Source organism: Stylophora pistillata, chromosome 12, assembly GCF_964205215.1.
Source record: "Stylophora pistillata chromosome 12, jaStyPist1.2, whole genome shotgun sequence".
NCBI lineage: Eukaryota > Metazoa > Cnidaria > Anthozoa > Scleractinia > Pocilloporidae > Stylophora > Stylophora pistillata.
In genome coordinates, this window is record NC_142530.1 from 5,599,741 (window position 1) to 5,616,543 (window position 16,803).

A 16,803-nucleotide genomic window follows, 5' to 3' on the forward strand; every position below is an offset into this window, starting at 1 on the left:
CGGGAAAAAACCCCTAAATGCACCGAAGCATATATATGCATGAAAACATCACGGAAAAATTGAACTGTTTCGAAATGAAATTTACTCTACGTTTACTCCTCTCTAAATGTATAGCGATGAAAGAAATACGGAATACTTGTTCTCCATTATCGAATTCTTACTTTGCCGTTATTACGGTACTCGCAAAACCTGAACATTTCAGTCCCAGATGCATTTCTCTTCCGTGCGGCTGAATAATTATTTACCTTCCCATCAAACGCATGATAGGTGCCACGTGTTAGTACTATGCAAGAAAAAACTATCTAAATCTAAGAAATATCTATATATAATAAACTCGTGATATGGAACACGTTTACACCACAGTGCACTAACCAAAACGGCGGACGATTATATAAATTTAGGATCGACTCTTAATAAATATTTCTGGAAACATTACATGATCCCAGCATACTTTGCAGTACGATAACATGATGACCTCCTCGTAAACATTAGGAGGGAAAAGTCCGAATCCTGGTTACTTAGCTTTGGGTTCGTTTACAATCGTGTATGCAACGCCCTGTTCCATTACGTAAACTAAAGATGTTCTCGGCAAAGATTTCTATTGGAATGATGTTTCTGTTGTGGTTCCTTTTAACTTCTGAGTGTGACGCTTGGCGGAGACGTCGTCGTCGTCGTCGTGTATGTCCAGTGCAAAACTGTGATGTCGCGTCTTGGTCACACTGGAGTTCTTGCACAGCAGACCGATGTGGAGAGCAAGGCCATCGACGTCGATCAAGAACGATAGAATCAGAGCCTTCTTGTGGCGGAACAGAATGCCCTGACAACCTTGTAGAAACTCGGCAGTGCTATGGGAGTAACCCAGTCGACTGTGTTGTTTCGTCTTGGTCACACTGGAGTTCTTGCACAGCAGACCGATGTGGAGAGCAAGGCCATCGACGTCGATCAAGAACGATAGTATCAAAGCCTTCTTGTGGTGGAACAGCATGCCCTGACAACCTTGTAGAAACTCGGCAGTGCTATGGGAGTAACCCAGTCGACTGTGTTGTTTCGTCTTGGTCACACTGGAGTTCTTGCACAGCAGACCGATGTGGAGAGCAAGGCCATCGACGTCGATCAAGAACGATAGTATCAAAGCCTTCTTGTGGTGGAACAGCATGCCCTGACAACCTTGTAGAAACTCGGCAGTGCTATGGGAGTAACCCAGTCGACTGTGTTGTCGCGTCTTGGTCACACTGGAGTTATTGCACAGTAGACCGATGTAGAGAGCAAGGCCATCGACGTCGATCAAGAACGATAGTATCAAAGCCTTCTTGTGGTGGAACAGCATGCCCTGACAACCTTGTAGAAACTCGGCAGTGCTATGGGAGTAAGCCAGTCGACTGTCAACTAAGCTACTGGTCAGAATGGAGCGGTTGTACAACTCCTTGTGGCGTATCAGGAACTCAGTCAAGCTTTCGTCACCGAATCACTGTTGAGCAATGTGGCGGTACGTGCTCATCTTCCCGCAGGAAAACGAGATCGTGCCCACATCCAGGCTGTTTTAATGGAGGAAGTCTACGAGATGGGGCTTGTTTCTGTAAAGAAGGGTTTTCCGGGGATTGCTGTCAGAAGCAAGGTAATTAGTTGAAGAAAACTTAAAACTTTTAGAGCGAATATTTGAATTGACACAGTGAAAATCGAAAAATGTGGTACGTGATCGAAAAATTGAAAACCTCCGTATTTTTCCCAGAAATACCTCATAGTGAACTAAGAAGCGTGGGAAGTTTTTTTTCCCCAGACTCGCTTCTTTATACTAGAAAAAAAATACGATAACTGAAACGAGCGTCGGTAGCCGTAAAATGGCGGAAATTACTGCTCCGAGTAGAGGCAAATGAACTTTAATTTGCTAATGAAAAGCGCAAGAGAAAGCAAGCTCGTATCAATTCGACACATTTGTAGAGGAAGATCGAGGCATGGCTCAAGTCGAAAACGGGACCATTTCATTTAATTTTGATATCACAGAAAGCTTTCAAAAATCACCAATATTTCAAAATCCAACTATCACATTTCGCAGCAACGTTTCAATTATCATTTTCCCCATGCGGTATAACACAGAATCGGTTCAGGTTAAGCTCATGATAAGTGGAAATTGTGTTTTTTTCGAGGATATAAAAATATAAAAATTAGTTTGAGGCTTTTCATTTCTGCACGGAAAAACCGGGCTGAACTTTGTGAAAGTCGCAACATCGTCATTTACGTCATGATATGATCTACTTAGGAACCTTTTGGTTAAATCCGAAGTTCCAAGCATATTTTAGAAGTTAGTACCGTGTTCGATCACGAAATCGATAACAGTAAGCTAACCAAGCATAGCTAACTACGGGAGATTGGTTTTTATCTCTGCTCTCGTTTAAAATTCTCGTCCATTTCCCATGGCGAAATTGTTTTACAATAACACATTCCGTAAGCTAGGAGGGCGTCTGTTTTTCTTTGCGTATTCGAACACCCATAAGTCTTAAGAAAGTTCGAGGGTAAACTTGAGCTTCATTGTGGACTTGAAAGAGGACAATTCAATCATTTATAACGGCAGGTCAAATGCTCTTCGCCGAAGACGTTGAAAACGGGAAACAATCAGATACTACTATGAATTCAACATACCTAAGCGTTTGTCAAGCACGGTCGAGATATTTTCAATCACAAAAACACATTTGATTGTTTCCTTCTTGCGTTTTTTTCAGGCACGAGAATCACACTTTTAAAAGCTTGTTCATTAGTTGATATAAACTATGTTACCTTGGAAGAGTGTTTCACTGAAAAGCAGAGATACAACTATGGGAGATTCACCCCCACCCCCTCCCCCGTTGAAAACTCCTATGGTAACTATTTTTAAATCGAAAATCGTTAGACTCAGTCCTGTGTGAAAGAAGACACTGTGGCACGGTTTTTCTTGGTGATTATCAAACAGATGACATTGTTAGGTTGAGGGATACTGAAAGTATTATGCTAGAAGAAAAAATGATGCATCGATCAATGGCGCTTTATACTATTACTAAAAATAGATTTTGCTACGTGATAACCTATGAGACCCCCCGCACAGACTCAGACAAACATTGCGACCAGCTTAAAGAAATGTATGAGCGAGAGCTGTAAAATTAAAACAAAACGACGGAATATTTCGTCAAAAAATGACTTGGCGTTCTGAAAGGACGGGGCATGGTTGGTACCAAACACTGTTGTTGGGGTGAGTGCAAGACAGACTCAAGATATGCAGATAAATGGCCAAAATCACTCAAAGAGTGAAAGGAATTAGGGAAGAAAGTATTCATTCCTTTCCCAAAACCTTCGCGAGACATGGCAAAGTGCAAGCGTTGGCTGGTGGCTTGTTCGCATGAGTTTTTTACGGAGAAAAACATAACAAGAAACACTTAAGTTATATTTGTGCTCTTCACTGGCCCGGCGAAAAAGGTCCAACAGCCGAATTTCCCGATCCACTAAAGGCAAATCTAAGAGCAGCGCACGTAAGTTGAGCACATGCTCCTTAGAGGAAAGCACCGAAAGAAAGAGAAAATTCAGCGTCAAAGAAACAGAAATTATTCAATGACAACTGCCTGAACATTAACTACATAAACTACATGAACTGGCATTTAATAGAAACACAATCAGTATTGAGCGAAATATACAAAAGTCCGCCGCTCGTATCTTACAAAAGAGGGCGATCGCTCAAAAACATGCTCGTGAGAGCCAAACTTTGAATAGGCTATTCTAAACACGCGCTGGGGAGTCGTGTAGGCCTGTCAACGCCCTTTTTACATTGTTCACATCAGAATTTTCTTGAAAAACTTTGGCAGCAAACCATTTTCCATGATCGATTGCCGGATCAAGGGTGTGATAATTCCCGCATCTCACACAGTCTGTACAAGTTCTTCTCGTTTACCGCTTAATTTTAAGCCCCTACATTTTAACTACCGTTTTAGCTGGTCTACAGTGTATTCTTGCGGTTCTCTTTGAAATTTGGAGCCAGGAACGCCGTCCTCTTCGGTCAGAACTGTAAGGAAATAAGCGAACTACTCGCCATTTCCCTTGTGGTTCTCAAAGAAGTGGAGTTTGTTTGTCTGAGTCACGCGGGGGGTCTAAAATTTCCTGACGTCATTAGTATAAAGCGCTATTCAAAGCTTCAACATTGCCTCCCCTCAGGAATTTTAACTTTTGAAGTTTGGTTCCAGCCCCCCTGGGCCAAAATCATGTTCAAATGCCCTGCCCAGGCGCTAGATCTTAGTGGTTCTCGATGGGGTTAACTATAAGCCGTAAAACGGCAAAAGTTAGTCATTAGGCGTACAAATTTGACAAATTCTAACCGTCAGTCCTTAAAATAATGTAACCGTGAAATTATAGCATAAGCCGTATAAAATGGCCAAAAAATGTAGCCGTTAGCCGTGAAAGCCATCTTTCTATTGAGACCATCATTTCATTGTCACATCTTTTGTAAAAGGCACGACCAGCAATTGATTTGACTATTCAAGCTCAAAAACCTAGACCTTATAGACCCTAAATTCTGAGTCATCCGCTTTAAGTACCTCCACATTAAAAGGTAAACCACAAGTATTCCACTGGAAAGACTTAACACTTCCGGTTCAAATTCCCTAACCCACCCAAGTAGGGTTGAAAGGACGACAGTCAAAAGCCTGTGGGTTGCTCGGATGTTGAAGCTGCTATCAATCGGTGTATAACGTCACTGACACCAATTCAACATTTTTTTAACGTCAAAATCTAGAACAAGGAATGTCAATTAGCACGCTAGGCAAAACTAATTCGCTTGAGTTAACGACCACACCTACAAAAATAAAACAAGCTTGTAATCATACAATGAATTTCTGGCAGAAAAACGCAAACACGAGGTGAAAAGTTGCAAGGACATGTATTTTTAAACAAAAAGCTCAGTGAGAAAATAAACCATCGATGAAAATACCTCGAGCTTGAAGGTTATAACAACTTACTATGTGGCAGGATAGTCTTCAGGTAAATCCGAGCGTTCTGATTAGTTCTTACTCGGTATGGATTTTGCCATACGGACCACTTCCGCGGAAGCGGTCACAAGCCGTATATTTTTGTTCGTGAAAGCCGAAAAATTAAAATCAAAGAAGTTTTCCCGAACGCCATGATAAAATATTTAGTAACATCGCTCGCTCTGTACTACCACGATTTTGGGCCAATAATCCTCAGTACGGCTCTCGCGCTTGGTTAGTAAGAAGTTATTATTTGTGTCAACTGCTCATTTGTCTTCCTTTAATTATATTTGGACAGCCTCTGTAATTAAGAAGGCTGACACATTTTAATGTTTACGGAGGCTTTTAAGTCTCTGTGAGCAAACAACAAATTTAAAGAAAATCCGGAACAACGTGCCGTGCCATTTTGGCAGTTCAACAAGACCGGTGCTTTGCAGCATTTTGGAAATCTTCCTCGAAACGACAATTTTTAACCACGAAAACCTGAAAAAAGGGTTTGCTAGAAAATTTTTCTCAAAAATGCCTTACTAATTCGGCGATAAGACCCGCGCGTTTTTTCCTTTAGCATGGCTGTATATCTCTTCTAGAATATAATGCACGGCATCTTTATGACCCTCTCCTTCATCCAACGCCTGAAAAACAGTAATGCCCGGAACAGGTGATCTAGTCTGATTGCTGGAAGGTACGTTAATAATTGGTGCTTGATCTAAAATTAAATATCGGCCTCAAGACCGGTATTGCTGACAGTCTTTAGGTGTTTAGAAATGACTTTAAGGCGCGACAGACATTAGCTGAAATAGTATCAAAAGGATCAAAAGAATTACCTTTTCACCGAATTTTGTTTGTCTACCAATAACGGAGAGGTGAACACTCAAATTTCAAATATTTGCTTTGACGAAGGGCTAACGCTCGAAAAGTCAGTTTTTAAACTCATTACCGGTGGCCATTTTACATTATCAACTTAGTTGTTCAAACCAAATTAAATTATCTTGCTACGTTTGGGTCCACTTTGAACGGCTTAAAGACAAGAGGATGAAAGATTTGACACATTACCTTCTACGTACAAGCAGGCTTCAGAATATTGATCAGATATGTTATTGGTAATGATAGATCTTACCGAAATTAACTTCCCGATGAAATGAACTCAGGAATAATACTATGCAATATGTGTTTCTGATTTGAGAGAGTGACAGCTATGGCAACAACACGAGCAGAATTTTGGACTTTGCCACATTTACATGTAAATATTCAAGAGGTGTATATTTCAAAACGAATCCTTTCAATTTATATGCTTTAACTCTCAATTCAATTTTATTTAGATGAAGCATAAACTCCAATTTTTCCAATGAAACTCCCCGCCTCCTTAGAATACAATAAAACAAAAAGAAAGCAGAACAATGGCAGCATGATTCTTTCGCGTTGACTGGCATGGCCTTCGATTCACATGTATTGTAATCCTTAGAGAAATGACGGCGTGGGCTGGCTCCAACGCTTAAAGTCTCGGAGGGAACTATCCAGCCTTAATCGCCCGTCACGTTGTGCATTGAACAGGATTTCAATAGAGGTGCAACACGATGGGCATGTCACGCTCGTTTCAACGAATAACTTGCCTTTCTCCGTCTGTCGCCAGAGTCCACGGAAATTGTTTAAAAAATTGACATCTTTTAATTACGTCCTATGCAGGGAACATTTGGCGTTGCGGCGGACTCAGGGAAGTTGACTGCCTACTTAGTTCCTGGTCAGTGTGGAGTGCTTGTTCAACAAAGTGTGGTGTAGGGGGGGAGCAGACTAGCACACGTAGCCTGATAATTCCAGAGCAGTGTGGAGGTACATGCCCCGGAGGATCTAATTTAACAATGACACGAGCCTGCCCTCAGAGGAGTTGTTGGTATGGAGGTAATCTAACGGATGGAGTATGTATTTGTAAAGCGGGCTATTATGGTGTCTGCTGTGACATCGCTGCGAAAGGTAAAACTAGACAGTAAAAGGAATAATGACGTAATAGTTATAGAAATCTCGTTTTCTGACTTGGTTGAAATGATAAAAACTATCGAAAGGGCTATATCTCCCCGAATAAGTCTGCGTTATTCAGTCGCTTCATCAAAAGCCCCCCTTCCGAATCTCTGATCTCGATCAAGCGTTTTGGTCTTAAAACTGTTGCGGCGCGAAAAAATAGAGAAAGAGCCTCAGTTTTCATCGTCATCCTGAGTGTTTGTTTTTATAAACTGATAAAGTGAAACCTAGAAAATCACTGAATTGCGGCGGATCCGATCTAGGTTGACTTATTCCTTTCTCTTCATCAAACTAAATGCTAGGCTTAAAACGCCAAAAGCAGGATAAAAAAAAAAAAAACAAGGCTGAAATGTTCGTAGAGCTCCTTAAACTAAAACGAGTGTTAGGACTAGCCTTTATCAGACTATCTATGACAGGCGAAAAAGCAGGCGAGTGAAAAATGGTATTAGCGAGAGTCTGGCACAATTTTAAGAGCTATTCTATTTATTAGGTGTAATGAAACGTGATGTTTAAATGCGTAAGCAAATTTCTCTCAATAAAGAAACGACAACTTTGAGTTTAAATTTCCAAGACATGTTTCGACATTCTCATGTCATCTTCAGTTGCAAATGAGCTTTTAACGGTTGTACATTTAAATTATTCAGGTACGCTAGGGCTACGTTACACTTTGAATATCAAATACGCGAAAAATGTAAATAGCGCGCGCTTGACTAGACCAAATAATAATAATAATAATAATAATAATAATAATAATAATAATATTAATAATAATAATAATAATAAAATAAAAGACCAAGGAACAACATAATTAAAAGGAAAGAGACAATTCTAGATGCTTCAATTGCTGATTAAGAATGAGTTTTTTCCACTTAATATGCAATGCCTCTTTGATCTTAATTTGGTATTTTGAAGCTGCAGAATCTAAGATCGTGAAACATTCTGTATCACAAGAGTCAAGACAGGCCCTTGATGAGTGCAGGTGCTTGTAAATGTGCGAAGTTTTGTCCGACAAGAGGTGCTCACGAACTCGTGTACGAATGTGGTGAGTGGTCTCACCAATGTAACTGGCATCCCAGCCAGCACACGAAAATTTATAAACGACACGCGAGCGTAGACCTATCGGTACTGAATCTTTCACACTGAACATGTTTCTGAGTTTAAACGTACTGAAGACTAACTTAACATCTAAATCAGCTCTACAATAACGTTTCAGTAGTTGTCTAAACTTAGTCTGAGCGATGTTTGAAAACCGGCCAACATAGCGGGGAAGTTTACAATAGTGCGCAGAAGGTTTACCGGAGTTAGAAGAGGCATTCTGCCCTTGCCAGTAGGAGAAGGATTATTTTTCTTAGCTAGATACCTGTAAATGGTCTTGTCTATGACCCAAGATGGAAAACAATTTTTCCGTAGCAAGAAGATAAGTTTCTTGACATCCAGCTGAAAACCAACCCAGGAATTATTGATCTTATATACTCTGTCAATCAATGTTATGACTAAACCTAATTTGTAGATCAAAGGGGCGAAGCTAAAATAATTAGTAAGAAGACCAGTAAACGTCTTCTTGCGATATACACTAGTCGTTTCACAATGGAAAGGGAAATTGATAGGAAAATATCGTTTTTAGACATATTGTAGACAACAGTCATACATCCATCGTCACTAGTATATATCGCAAGAAGACGTTTACTGGTCTTCTTACTAATTATTTTAGCTTCGCCCCTTTGATCTACAAATTAGGTTTAGTCAGAACATTGATTGACAGAGTATATAAGATCAATAATTCTTGGGTTGGTTTTCATCTGGATGTCAAGAAACTTATTTTCTTGTTACGGAAAAATTGTTTTCCATCTTGGGTCATAGACAAGATCATTTACAGGTATCTAGTTAAGAAAAATAATCCTTCTCCTACTGGGAAGAATGCCTCTTCTAACTCCGGTAAACCTTCTTCGCATTATTGTAAACTTCCCCGCTATGTTGGCCGGTTTTCAAACATCGCTCAGACTAAGTTCAGACAACTACTCAAACGTTATTGTAGAGCTGATTTAGATGTTAAGTTAGTCTTCAGTACGTTTAAACTCAGAAACATGTTCGGTGTGGAAGATTCAGTACCGATAGGTCTACGTTCGGGTGTCGTTTATAAATTTTCGTGTGCTGGCTGGGATGCCAGTTACATTGGTGAGACCACTCGCCACATTTGTACACGAGTTCGTGAGCACCTCTTGCCGGACAAAACTTCGCACATTTACAAGCACCTGCACTCATCAAGGGCCTGTCTTGACCCTTGTGATACAGAGTGTTTCACGATCTTAGATTCTGCAGCTTCAAAATACTAAATTAAGATCAAAGAGGCATTGCATTTAAGTGGGAAAACCCATTCTTAATCAGCAATTGAAGCATCTAGAATTGTCTCTTTCCTTTTAATTATGTTGTTCCTTGGTCTTTTATTCTATTATTATTATTATTATAATTATCATTTTTTGGTCTAGTCAAGCGCGCGCTATTTACATTTTTTGCGTATTTAATATTCAAATTGTAACGTAGCCCTAACGTACCTGAATAATTTAAATGTACAACCGTTAAAAGCTCATTTGCAACTGAAGATGACATGAGAATGTCGAACCATGTCTTGGAAATTTAAACTCAAAGTTGTCGTTTCTTTATTGAGAGTTATTGTCATTCTGCTGTCTGTACGTCCTTTTGGTAAACAAATTTATATCTACAGAACCAAGTTTTTTTGTGTTTGTCATTGAGTTCAAATTTGAAAAGGAAATTCTAAAGCTTTTTTTAAATTTTATTTTATTGCTTGAAAAGCGGCTCAGCGATCATTCAAATGACTTCCCGTGTTAATCTTAATCAATTTTTTCATCGCCTATATTATTTCTTATCCTTTTCAGATACAGATACAGGTACATATACAGATACAGATACAGATACAGATAAAAGCTTATCAAAAGTCCTGATCGTGGTAGTAGTGATGGTAGGTTTTGTTGTCGTCGTCGCCGTCATCGCCGTCATCGCGTGTAAATTTTGTTTTAGGAGATGAACCTTGCATTGGCCTTGAAAATCAACATTGTAAGTTTTACGCTTAAAACACTACAAGCGAAATAAAGTAAAACAAGAGTCAAATGGTTGTAGAGCTTCTTCGACTATAATGATTGTAAGGACTAACCTTTGCCAAGCTATCTGTTATAGGGGACAGGCGAAAAGCGGGAAAATGAAAAATAGTATTAGCGTGAGCCTGCTACAGGTTATACAAGGACTCGAACCGGGATTCTAAGTTAGGCCAGAGCTAGGTAATCAGATTTGAGAATCTACATGTTTTTCTACCTTTTGCCGCGGTCAAACCACAATTGGATCAGAGCTTTTAGTTTTAAGTCTTTTAGTATTAATTAAACACCCCTAAACTTCTTTCTCTTCAAAGTTATATTTTTTGGGAGCAAGTCAAAAATGAATATGCTATTAATAAAAGGGAATTACCGAGCTCGTTCATGGGACAATGACGATTGAACTCAGAGGCGAGTACAGGCTCTATTGAGAGCTGCTATTTTGTCTAGGAGAATGCGCAACTGACGCGCATAACGTTGTGCCCAGCGAGGATACGCAATGCAATACTTCGAAATAAAAAATTTTATTGTATCTCCAAAAAGTCTAAGGCATAAATGTGAAGTATCAAAACTTAGAATCGCGGTCTACTCTGATTGATCAACCAAGCAATGAAAAGCTAACAATGAGTGCATCGTTAATGTCATGGTAGGCAAAAAAAAATCGTAAAACAAAAATTGAATTATTTGCATCTTGGCGCGTTGGAGTAAACGTCTTTGGTGGCAGAGAGATACGACGTGAATATACGGGGATTGTAATAGGGTTTCACTCAGTCTGTTGCCATTCACTTCGAAAGTTAAAACGTTTGACGGGCCTGCGCGACTCCTGTCATTCATCCATGACGAATTCGTTCTTAGGAGGCAACTGACGTTCTTTAGAGAGACTCTAAACTGAAATCTGCCTACGAATCTCGACACAAATGGCAACAGTTACACTCACAACCGATGGCAGGATGAATAATTTCAAAGTCAGTAATTATATTCGTAGACGCGAGTTATTTAACTGTGAATTGACCCTTGACATGCAAACGCATATTAGAGAGACAGAGATCTTGTAATAGACGAACTTTTTCCACCGAGCGTAAATACGGGATTTGTAAAAGGAGAAGCCCCACGCCTCCTAGGAACGAATTTGTCGCGCTCCACGTTTAATAAAAACGTATAGAGTTTCAAGTTCTCCTTCGAGAATAGAGGAAACCTATATGAGGGTTTTGAGAAACGTATCTCTGGAGTTATTACTTTTCAGGAGAAAAGTATACTCTGAAACAAAGAAAATAGCGCGGGCACAGAAGAAAATATTGCCTTTTGTAACACAATCTCATCCGGCTTTGCCAACTCCGGCCTCAAGAACATACAGATGGAGAATTATGACGCCTCAAAACTGACCCTTATTATCACATCGCAAAGGAAAGTCACCAAAAGATATCCTTGTAAGAGCTAAACTTTGAAGGTAGAAGATTTGAAAGCGCTAGCGAATGGTAGGAGACGCGCAGGCCTATCAACACCTTTCAACGGTCGACTGCCTTTCGCAAGGTAGAGGTTTTCATGGATGAAGTGACTCTTTTCATCGCTCTAATTAAATTGTCCTTCATCCAGTGATCAAGATAGAAGATTTACCACACAACAAACGCGATTATTTAATTTTCCTTCACTTAGGAAGGTAGATTTACAACATGATTGATAAATGCCCTTGCAGCAGCAACGATATGTAACGCAACACACTAAACATGCACAACAATGGGCCTTTTCGCTCCACAAAGAGGTCTTAAACACTATCACTTAGATGCGTAGAAAATTTGTACTGTTGGAGCGCGTTTGAGCGCACTTGGTCAGAGCTGTTGAAGAAGGATCAAAGTGGCCATAAAAATCTTTGAAAGGCTTCAAACTACGACGTACAACGAATCTTACCTGCTCGAAAACCGGTCTCAAATTACATGCTAAAATACAGTGCTTGCGTTTGTCCTTGAGAACGATATGATACATGACAAATACGCACGAAAAATACTTCTACACGTTCAGAATATATCAAATTATATTTACCTATAGTCAAAAGAAAAGGAAACGGCCTAATGTTTACGTAATATTCGGTCAAACTCTACCCATTTCTACCACTTTTACCGCCATATTGAAAATAACGCTACCACAATGCAATGCAATCGGAGTGCGCACACCGCCTGATGTCATTGTAATTTTGTTAAAGATCTCACTCGGATGATGGCTTGAGTCCTCACGAGGTACCGAGGCATCTTTGTATTGAAATAAACTTTTAAGCTGCTTTTTATTATCTACCCAGATGCAAATGTCATTCTATAATGTTTTTGTTGAGGGATTCTCCGCCCTACGTTCCAAACGATATCCTTTATGTGTCATTTTTTAACTGTAAGAAGATTAACGAGTGAGGAGTTTTGCTTTAAAACTGAGTGACTTGCACTGATTTTTCTTCTAAAAAGCGCTCATATACCTCTAGTCTGGAAATGTGTTACTTCAGGGAAGCCCATCCCAGAATATATCCAGCGCTGTAAGCTCTTTAGGAGAGATTTCAAGTTCAAAGAAGTTTCATGTGTAATCACAGTGCTCAATAAGCTGAAACAAGGATATTAAAAGTTGCTTTGTGTTTTTCACTAATTTTTGTTTTCATTTATATTTAATTAAAATGATTTCAAGCCGAGCAATTTGTATTAAACAAGTACGGGGGGTATTTGGCAAAAATTATAACCGAAAGAAAAAGTAGAAGCCAGAAGGCGCTAGAGAGCCTGCTTATCTCAAACTGTCTCAGGAATAAGTTGATTACTGCGACATGTTTTAACTTTTGAGCCAAATTTCAACTTTATGATCGAGTAGGGATTCCGAGCAGCCATTGATTAATTTCGTTGAAATTTCCGCAAGTGCATCCTTATGTTATTTACTGAATAAATAATAAAAGATTTTTGTCTTAGTCTCTTTGCTATTCCTTGAATATCAAATCGTTCTATCTCCTTAACAGCCCGGAGAAACGTCAGACGTTATTACTTACGTCGTGGTCTAATTAAAAATATTATTTTGTGTCATGACTATGGGCTCTGAGCCATACCACTGATAGTGCGTGGGGGTTGTTTTGGGGGGGGGGGGGGCAGCGGAGAAAGTGAGGAGGGGAGAAAGTGGGATGAGGTGAAATGTGAAGCTTGCGTTGATACAAAAATCAGGGTTTCTTTTACCTTTCTAGCGTTAGAATTAGTAGCTTGGCACAGATTGGGGAGTGGAAATTTTTGTTCATCGTCGGTGCTGTGCATTTCCGAACAAAATTTTGATAAGGATACCGAAAAAAGGTCTCCCACTTCGAGACAACTAAGATTCTATAGAGCATCTGCTTTCGCATCAAATGTTGACATTGCAGGAAATTCTATTTCCTCAACACCCATATAGAGCCGCAACGTTTTGCTTGTTGTAGAGGTGAACTTGGCTATTTAAGGTTACCTAGTCTATGACAGTTATTTTTTCACCATGAATAATTCCCGGTTCGTTACAGAATTTGAAGGGAAAAAAACTCCATTTTTCTTATTACATTAAATTGTTTCACCTTTTCAAGAAAACTCCAGTTCGCGCAATCGAATTTCATGCAACTTGTACCGAAAAATATGATATTTTTTTCACTAGTCTTGGTTTGGTTGGATATCGTCGGGTGGGCAATAACATCCATGATTCATTACGATACGTGGTTAGTTTTTAACAAAAGCTGAGCGTCGCAGGACAAATTCATTTAGGTAAATATGAAAAAAGTTTTCCATCATTTAACAGTAGGAATGACAGCTATGTCAACGACTAGCCTCAGGTCTTATGCATATTTCAAAATAATTTGTCGATTACAATAAGTGGTGCTTTGTTTGAGCTACGTTGCTACATCATTATGAATTTTTGGCTCATCCTCGGTGTAAAAACCTGTGAAGCTCACGAGTGACGTAAAACAAAGACAACAAAACATTATAAACAATAGCGTACAGCAAAACAATACCTCATGAAACAAAGAAAACCTCGTCAGGTTTCTACACCGAGGATGACCCGAATTTTTCGATGGCATGCACTAGATGCCTATTAAAGATAGAAAAGCCATCGTAATGAACGATTTCTTTTTCGTCTTATTGTGGATTCGGTAAACTGCATTCCTCCCTTGATCTTTGCTACATTGGCGTGTATTCATTCACTTTTAAATTTATATTTGTAAAACTGCATTCTTCTCTGGAGCATCGCTCCGTTACACAACACATCCCGTTTTTTTATGAAATACATAAAACACGACTGCGACAACGGGAACTACAATCAAACAAGGTGTTATGATGCCTGTAAACACACCCTTATTGTCCCCTACGGAATGAAAATATGTTTCCAGTCGGCGAGACGAGTATATCAAGGTCACTTATGATCATAAATGTCGTGATCTTTGTGCTTTTTTTTGTCATTATTTCAACACAATATGTGGAATATGGACGAGGAGGTGCATCGGCACTAGTTTCATTTTGTTGTGAGGCTCCAGTTTTAACTGTTAAATTTGTCAACTTCGGTTAATAGCCAAAAATACTATATTTCATTGTAATTTTATTCAATTTAGCTTTTCCTTTCTCTTTGCTTTGCGTGGGCACTTCTGGATCTTGTGCCACATACACTGCTTCATTGTTGGACTGATAAAGTAGCATTCAGCGCCTGACCTGCCGATACGACTGACCGCTATAATTTGACTATGGATTGAGACTCCAATGACTAGGATTCATCTTAAGTTGTTTGAAGTTGTAAATTCCGCGAGTTTCGCAACGAAAGACAATTACTACAATATTTTGGTGAACTAAACTCAGTTTAATTACAACGCAAGCGGTGACGTTTACGACAAATGATCGACAAGTTTATGACGCCTTTGTTTATTTAATCAATTTCGCCAAGGTTTGACCCGGGAGAAATTTTGTCGGAGGTGCGTTTGAAAATGTGTCCGCCTCGGCCAAAATTTGTCGAGTCACGACAAAACATTCGCACTCATAAAGTGTTGGTGATGACAGAAAATTTTCCTAAATAAACAATTTTGTCACGAGGACAGATAGGCCCTAATAAGTAAAGAGTGTAGCCAATTTGTGAACTTTGACCCAATCGAAGCTTGTAAGTTTAGTTATAAGAACTTACAAATCGCGAAGAAGCGTCTTAGTTCCATTTTTTTTCGTGCTGATCATCTGTTGAAAATATTGTGAGCCCTGGGGTCATCCTCGATGTAAAAACCTGACGAGGTTTTCTTTGTTTCATGAGGTATTGTTTTGCTGTCCGCTATTGTTTATAAGGTTTTGTTGTCTTTGTTTTACGTCACTCGTGAGCTTCACAGGTTTTTACACCGAGGATGAGCCGAGCCCTGCTGTATTGAGCCGTTGTGTTTTTCGGTCGAAAAGAAATGACTTGTCATTTACAATTTCCAAAATTTTTTAATCGTTTCTGGGATTTTCTGAGGTTAAAATATCTTTGAAACCGACGTTTTGACCAGTTTTATTGGTCTTCCTCAGGTTGTTTAAATAGGGAGTTTAAGCAAATCACTACGGCTGGCGCTGCTACGGCTAACGGAATTAAAATTTTCCAGAAACGAGTCATTGCGCATGTCAGTGGTTCCCATCCAGCCGTAGCGGGAAATCCTTCTACGCGAGTGGGAAGGTTTCGGCGTAGTCTGTGGTACGTAAACTTATCTCGCTTCTTTCTTCGCTTTATACATTCTCCTGAGCAATTTTAACTATTGAAATACACTTAACATCTTTTAAAATAGCTTACCGGGAATATTTATCAAGCTTGCTGTCCCTTACCGAGTGAATCTGCCTTTATTTTTGCAGCCGGGTTTGTCGAAGGATCGAAGCAGTGTGCACATGGAGAACGCAGCGAACGCAAGGAGAAATGCGTAAGTAGAAAGTCTAACCTTTCCTTTTCAAACCTCAAAGACTACTTGATATTCAAATAGCTGAAGCCGAGGAATGACGAGGGTTGTGAGGGACCGTGTAGAAACTTTGCTTTGGTGTTTATAAGCTCCAAACTGGCAATTTTACAACACGTAAGCTTAAATATTTTAATTCACTCATTCACTGTGCACAGGATCGCTTACAATTTTTTTCCAAACGTTGGAATCCCTCGTCCCTTTGAACGATGTCATTTTGACGCTTAATTTATTGGTTTTAAACTTCTCAGCCGTACTAGGTTTGTAGTTCGCGTTGCTTAAAGTTGAATTTTGGCGGGCTACGGCGACGTACTCTCCCCAAGCCTCGTCAACCACAATAGCCGTAGCAGCGCCAGCCGTAGTAATTTGCTTTAACTCCCTAATGATGTCAATATGGTGGAGTGTTTAGTCTTTCAGCTTGGTGACCCATGCAAAAAGGTCATGGCGGTCGGTCGCATGTTTTCATAAAGGCTGATAGTTTGTAAAGAAACTGTTTGGGGCTGCGTCGGTGGGGGTAACGAAATAATTTGAATATATCAACAAAGTTGAAATGGTAAGGGCTAACGCTCGAAACAAAAAAAAAATTGTATATTTCTTACAAACTGATGGATCTTGAAACAAAATCTTCACTAATCGGTTATGAAGTAAATGCCATAGCATTAGCTGTGTACGGCTCAGGAACGATCTTTTCCGCAAGAAATTTTCCCACATTCACGAAATATGTATTAAAAGCCGAGGCAATAGATTGAGCTGAGGTGAGAAAGGCGCCATCAGCTAACAG

The 16,803-nt window shown here is 39.6% G+C and overlaps 2 protein-coding genes across 3 annotated transcripts in view; one reads left to right on the forward strand and one right to left on the reverse strand.

Moving 5' to 3' along the window:
• Positions 1 to 16,803, reverse strand: part of LOC148718519 (uncharacterized) — a 677,830-nt gene that overhangs the window by 276,600 nt on the left and 384,427 nt on the right. The window lies entirely within an intron of this gene.
• Positions 425 to 10,476, forward strand: LOC148718532 (spondin-1-like). The gene is made up of 3 exons (XM_088741727.1): positions 425 to 1,615; positions 6,666 to 6,950; positions 9,890 to 10,476. The coding sequence occupies exons 1-3, from the start codon at positions 547 to 549 to the stop codon at positions 10,036 to 10,038; spliced, it is 1,503 nt and encodes a 500-aa protein (XP_088597853.1). The 5' UTR covers positions 425 to 546; the 3' UTR covers positions 10,039 to 10,476.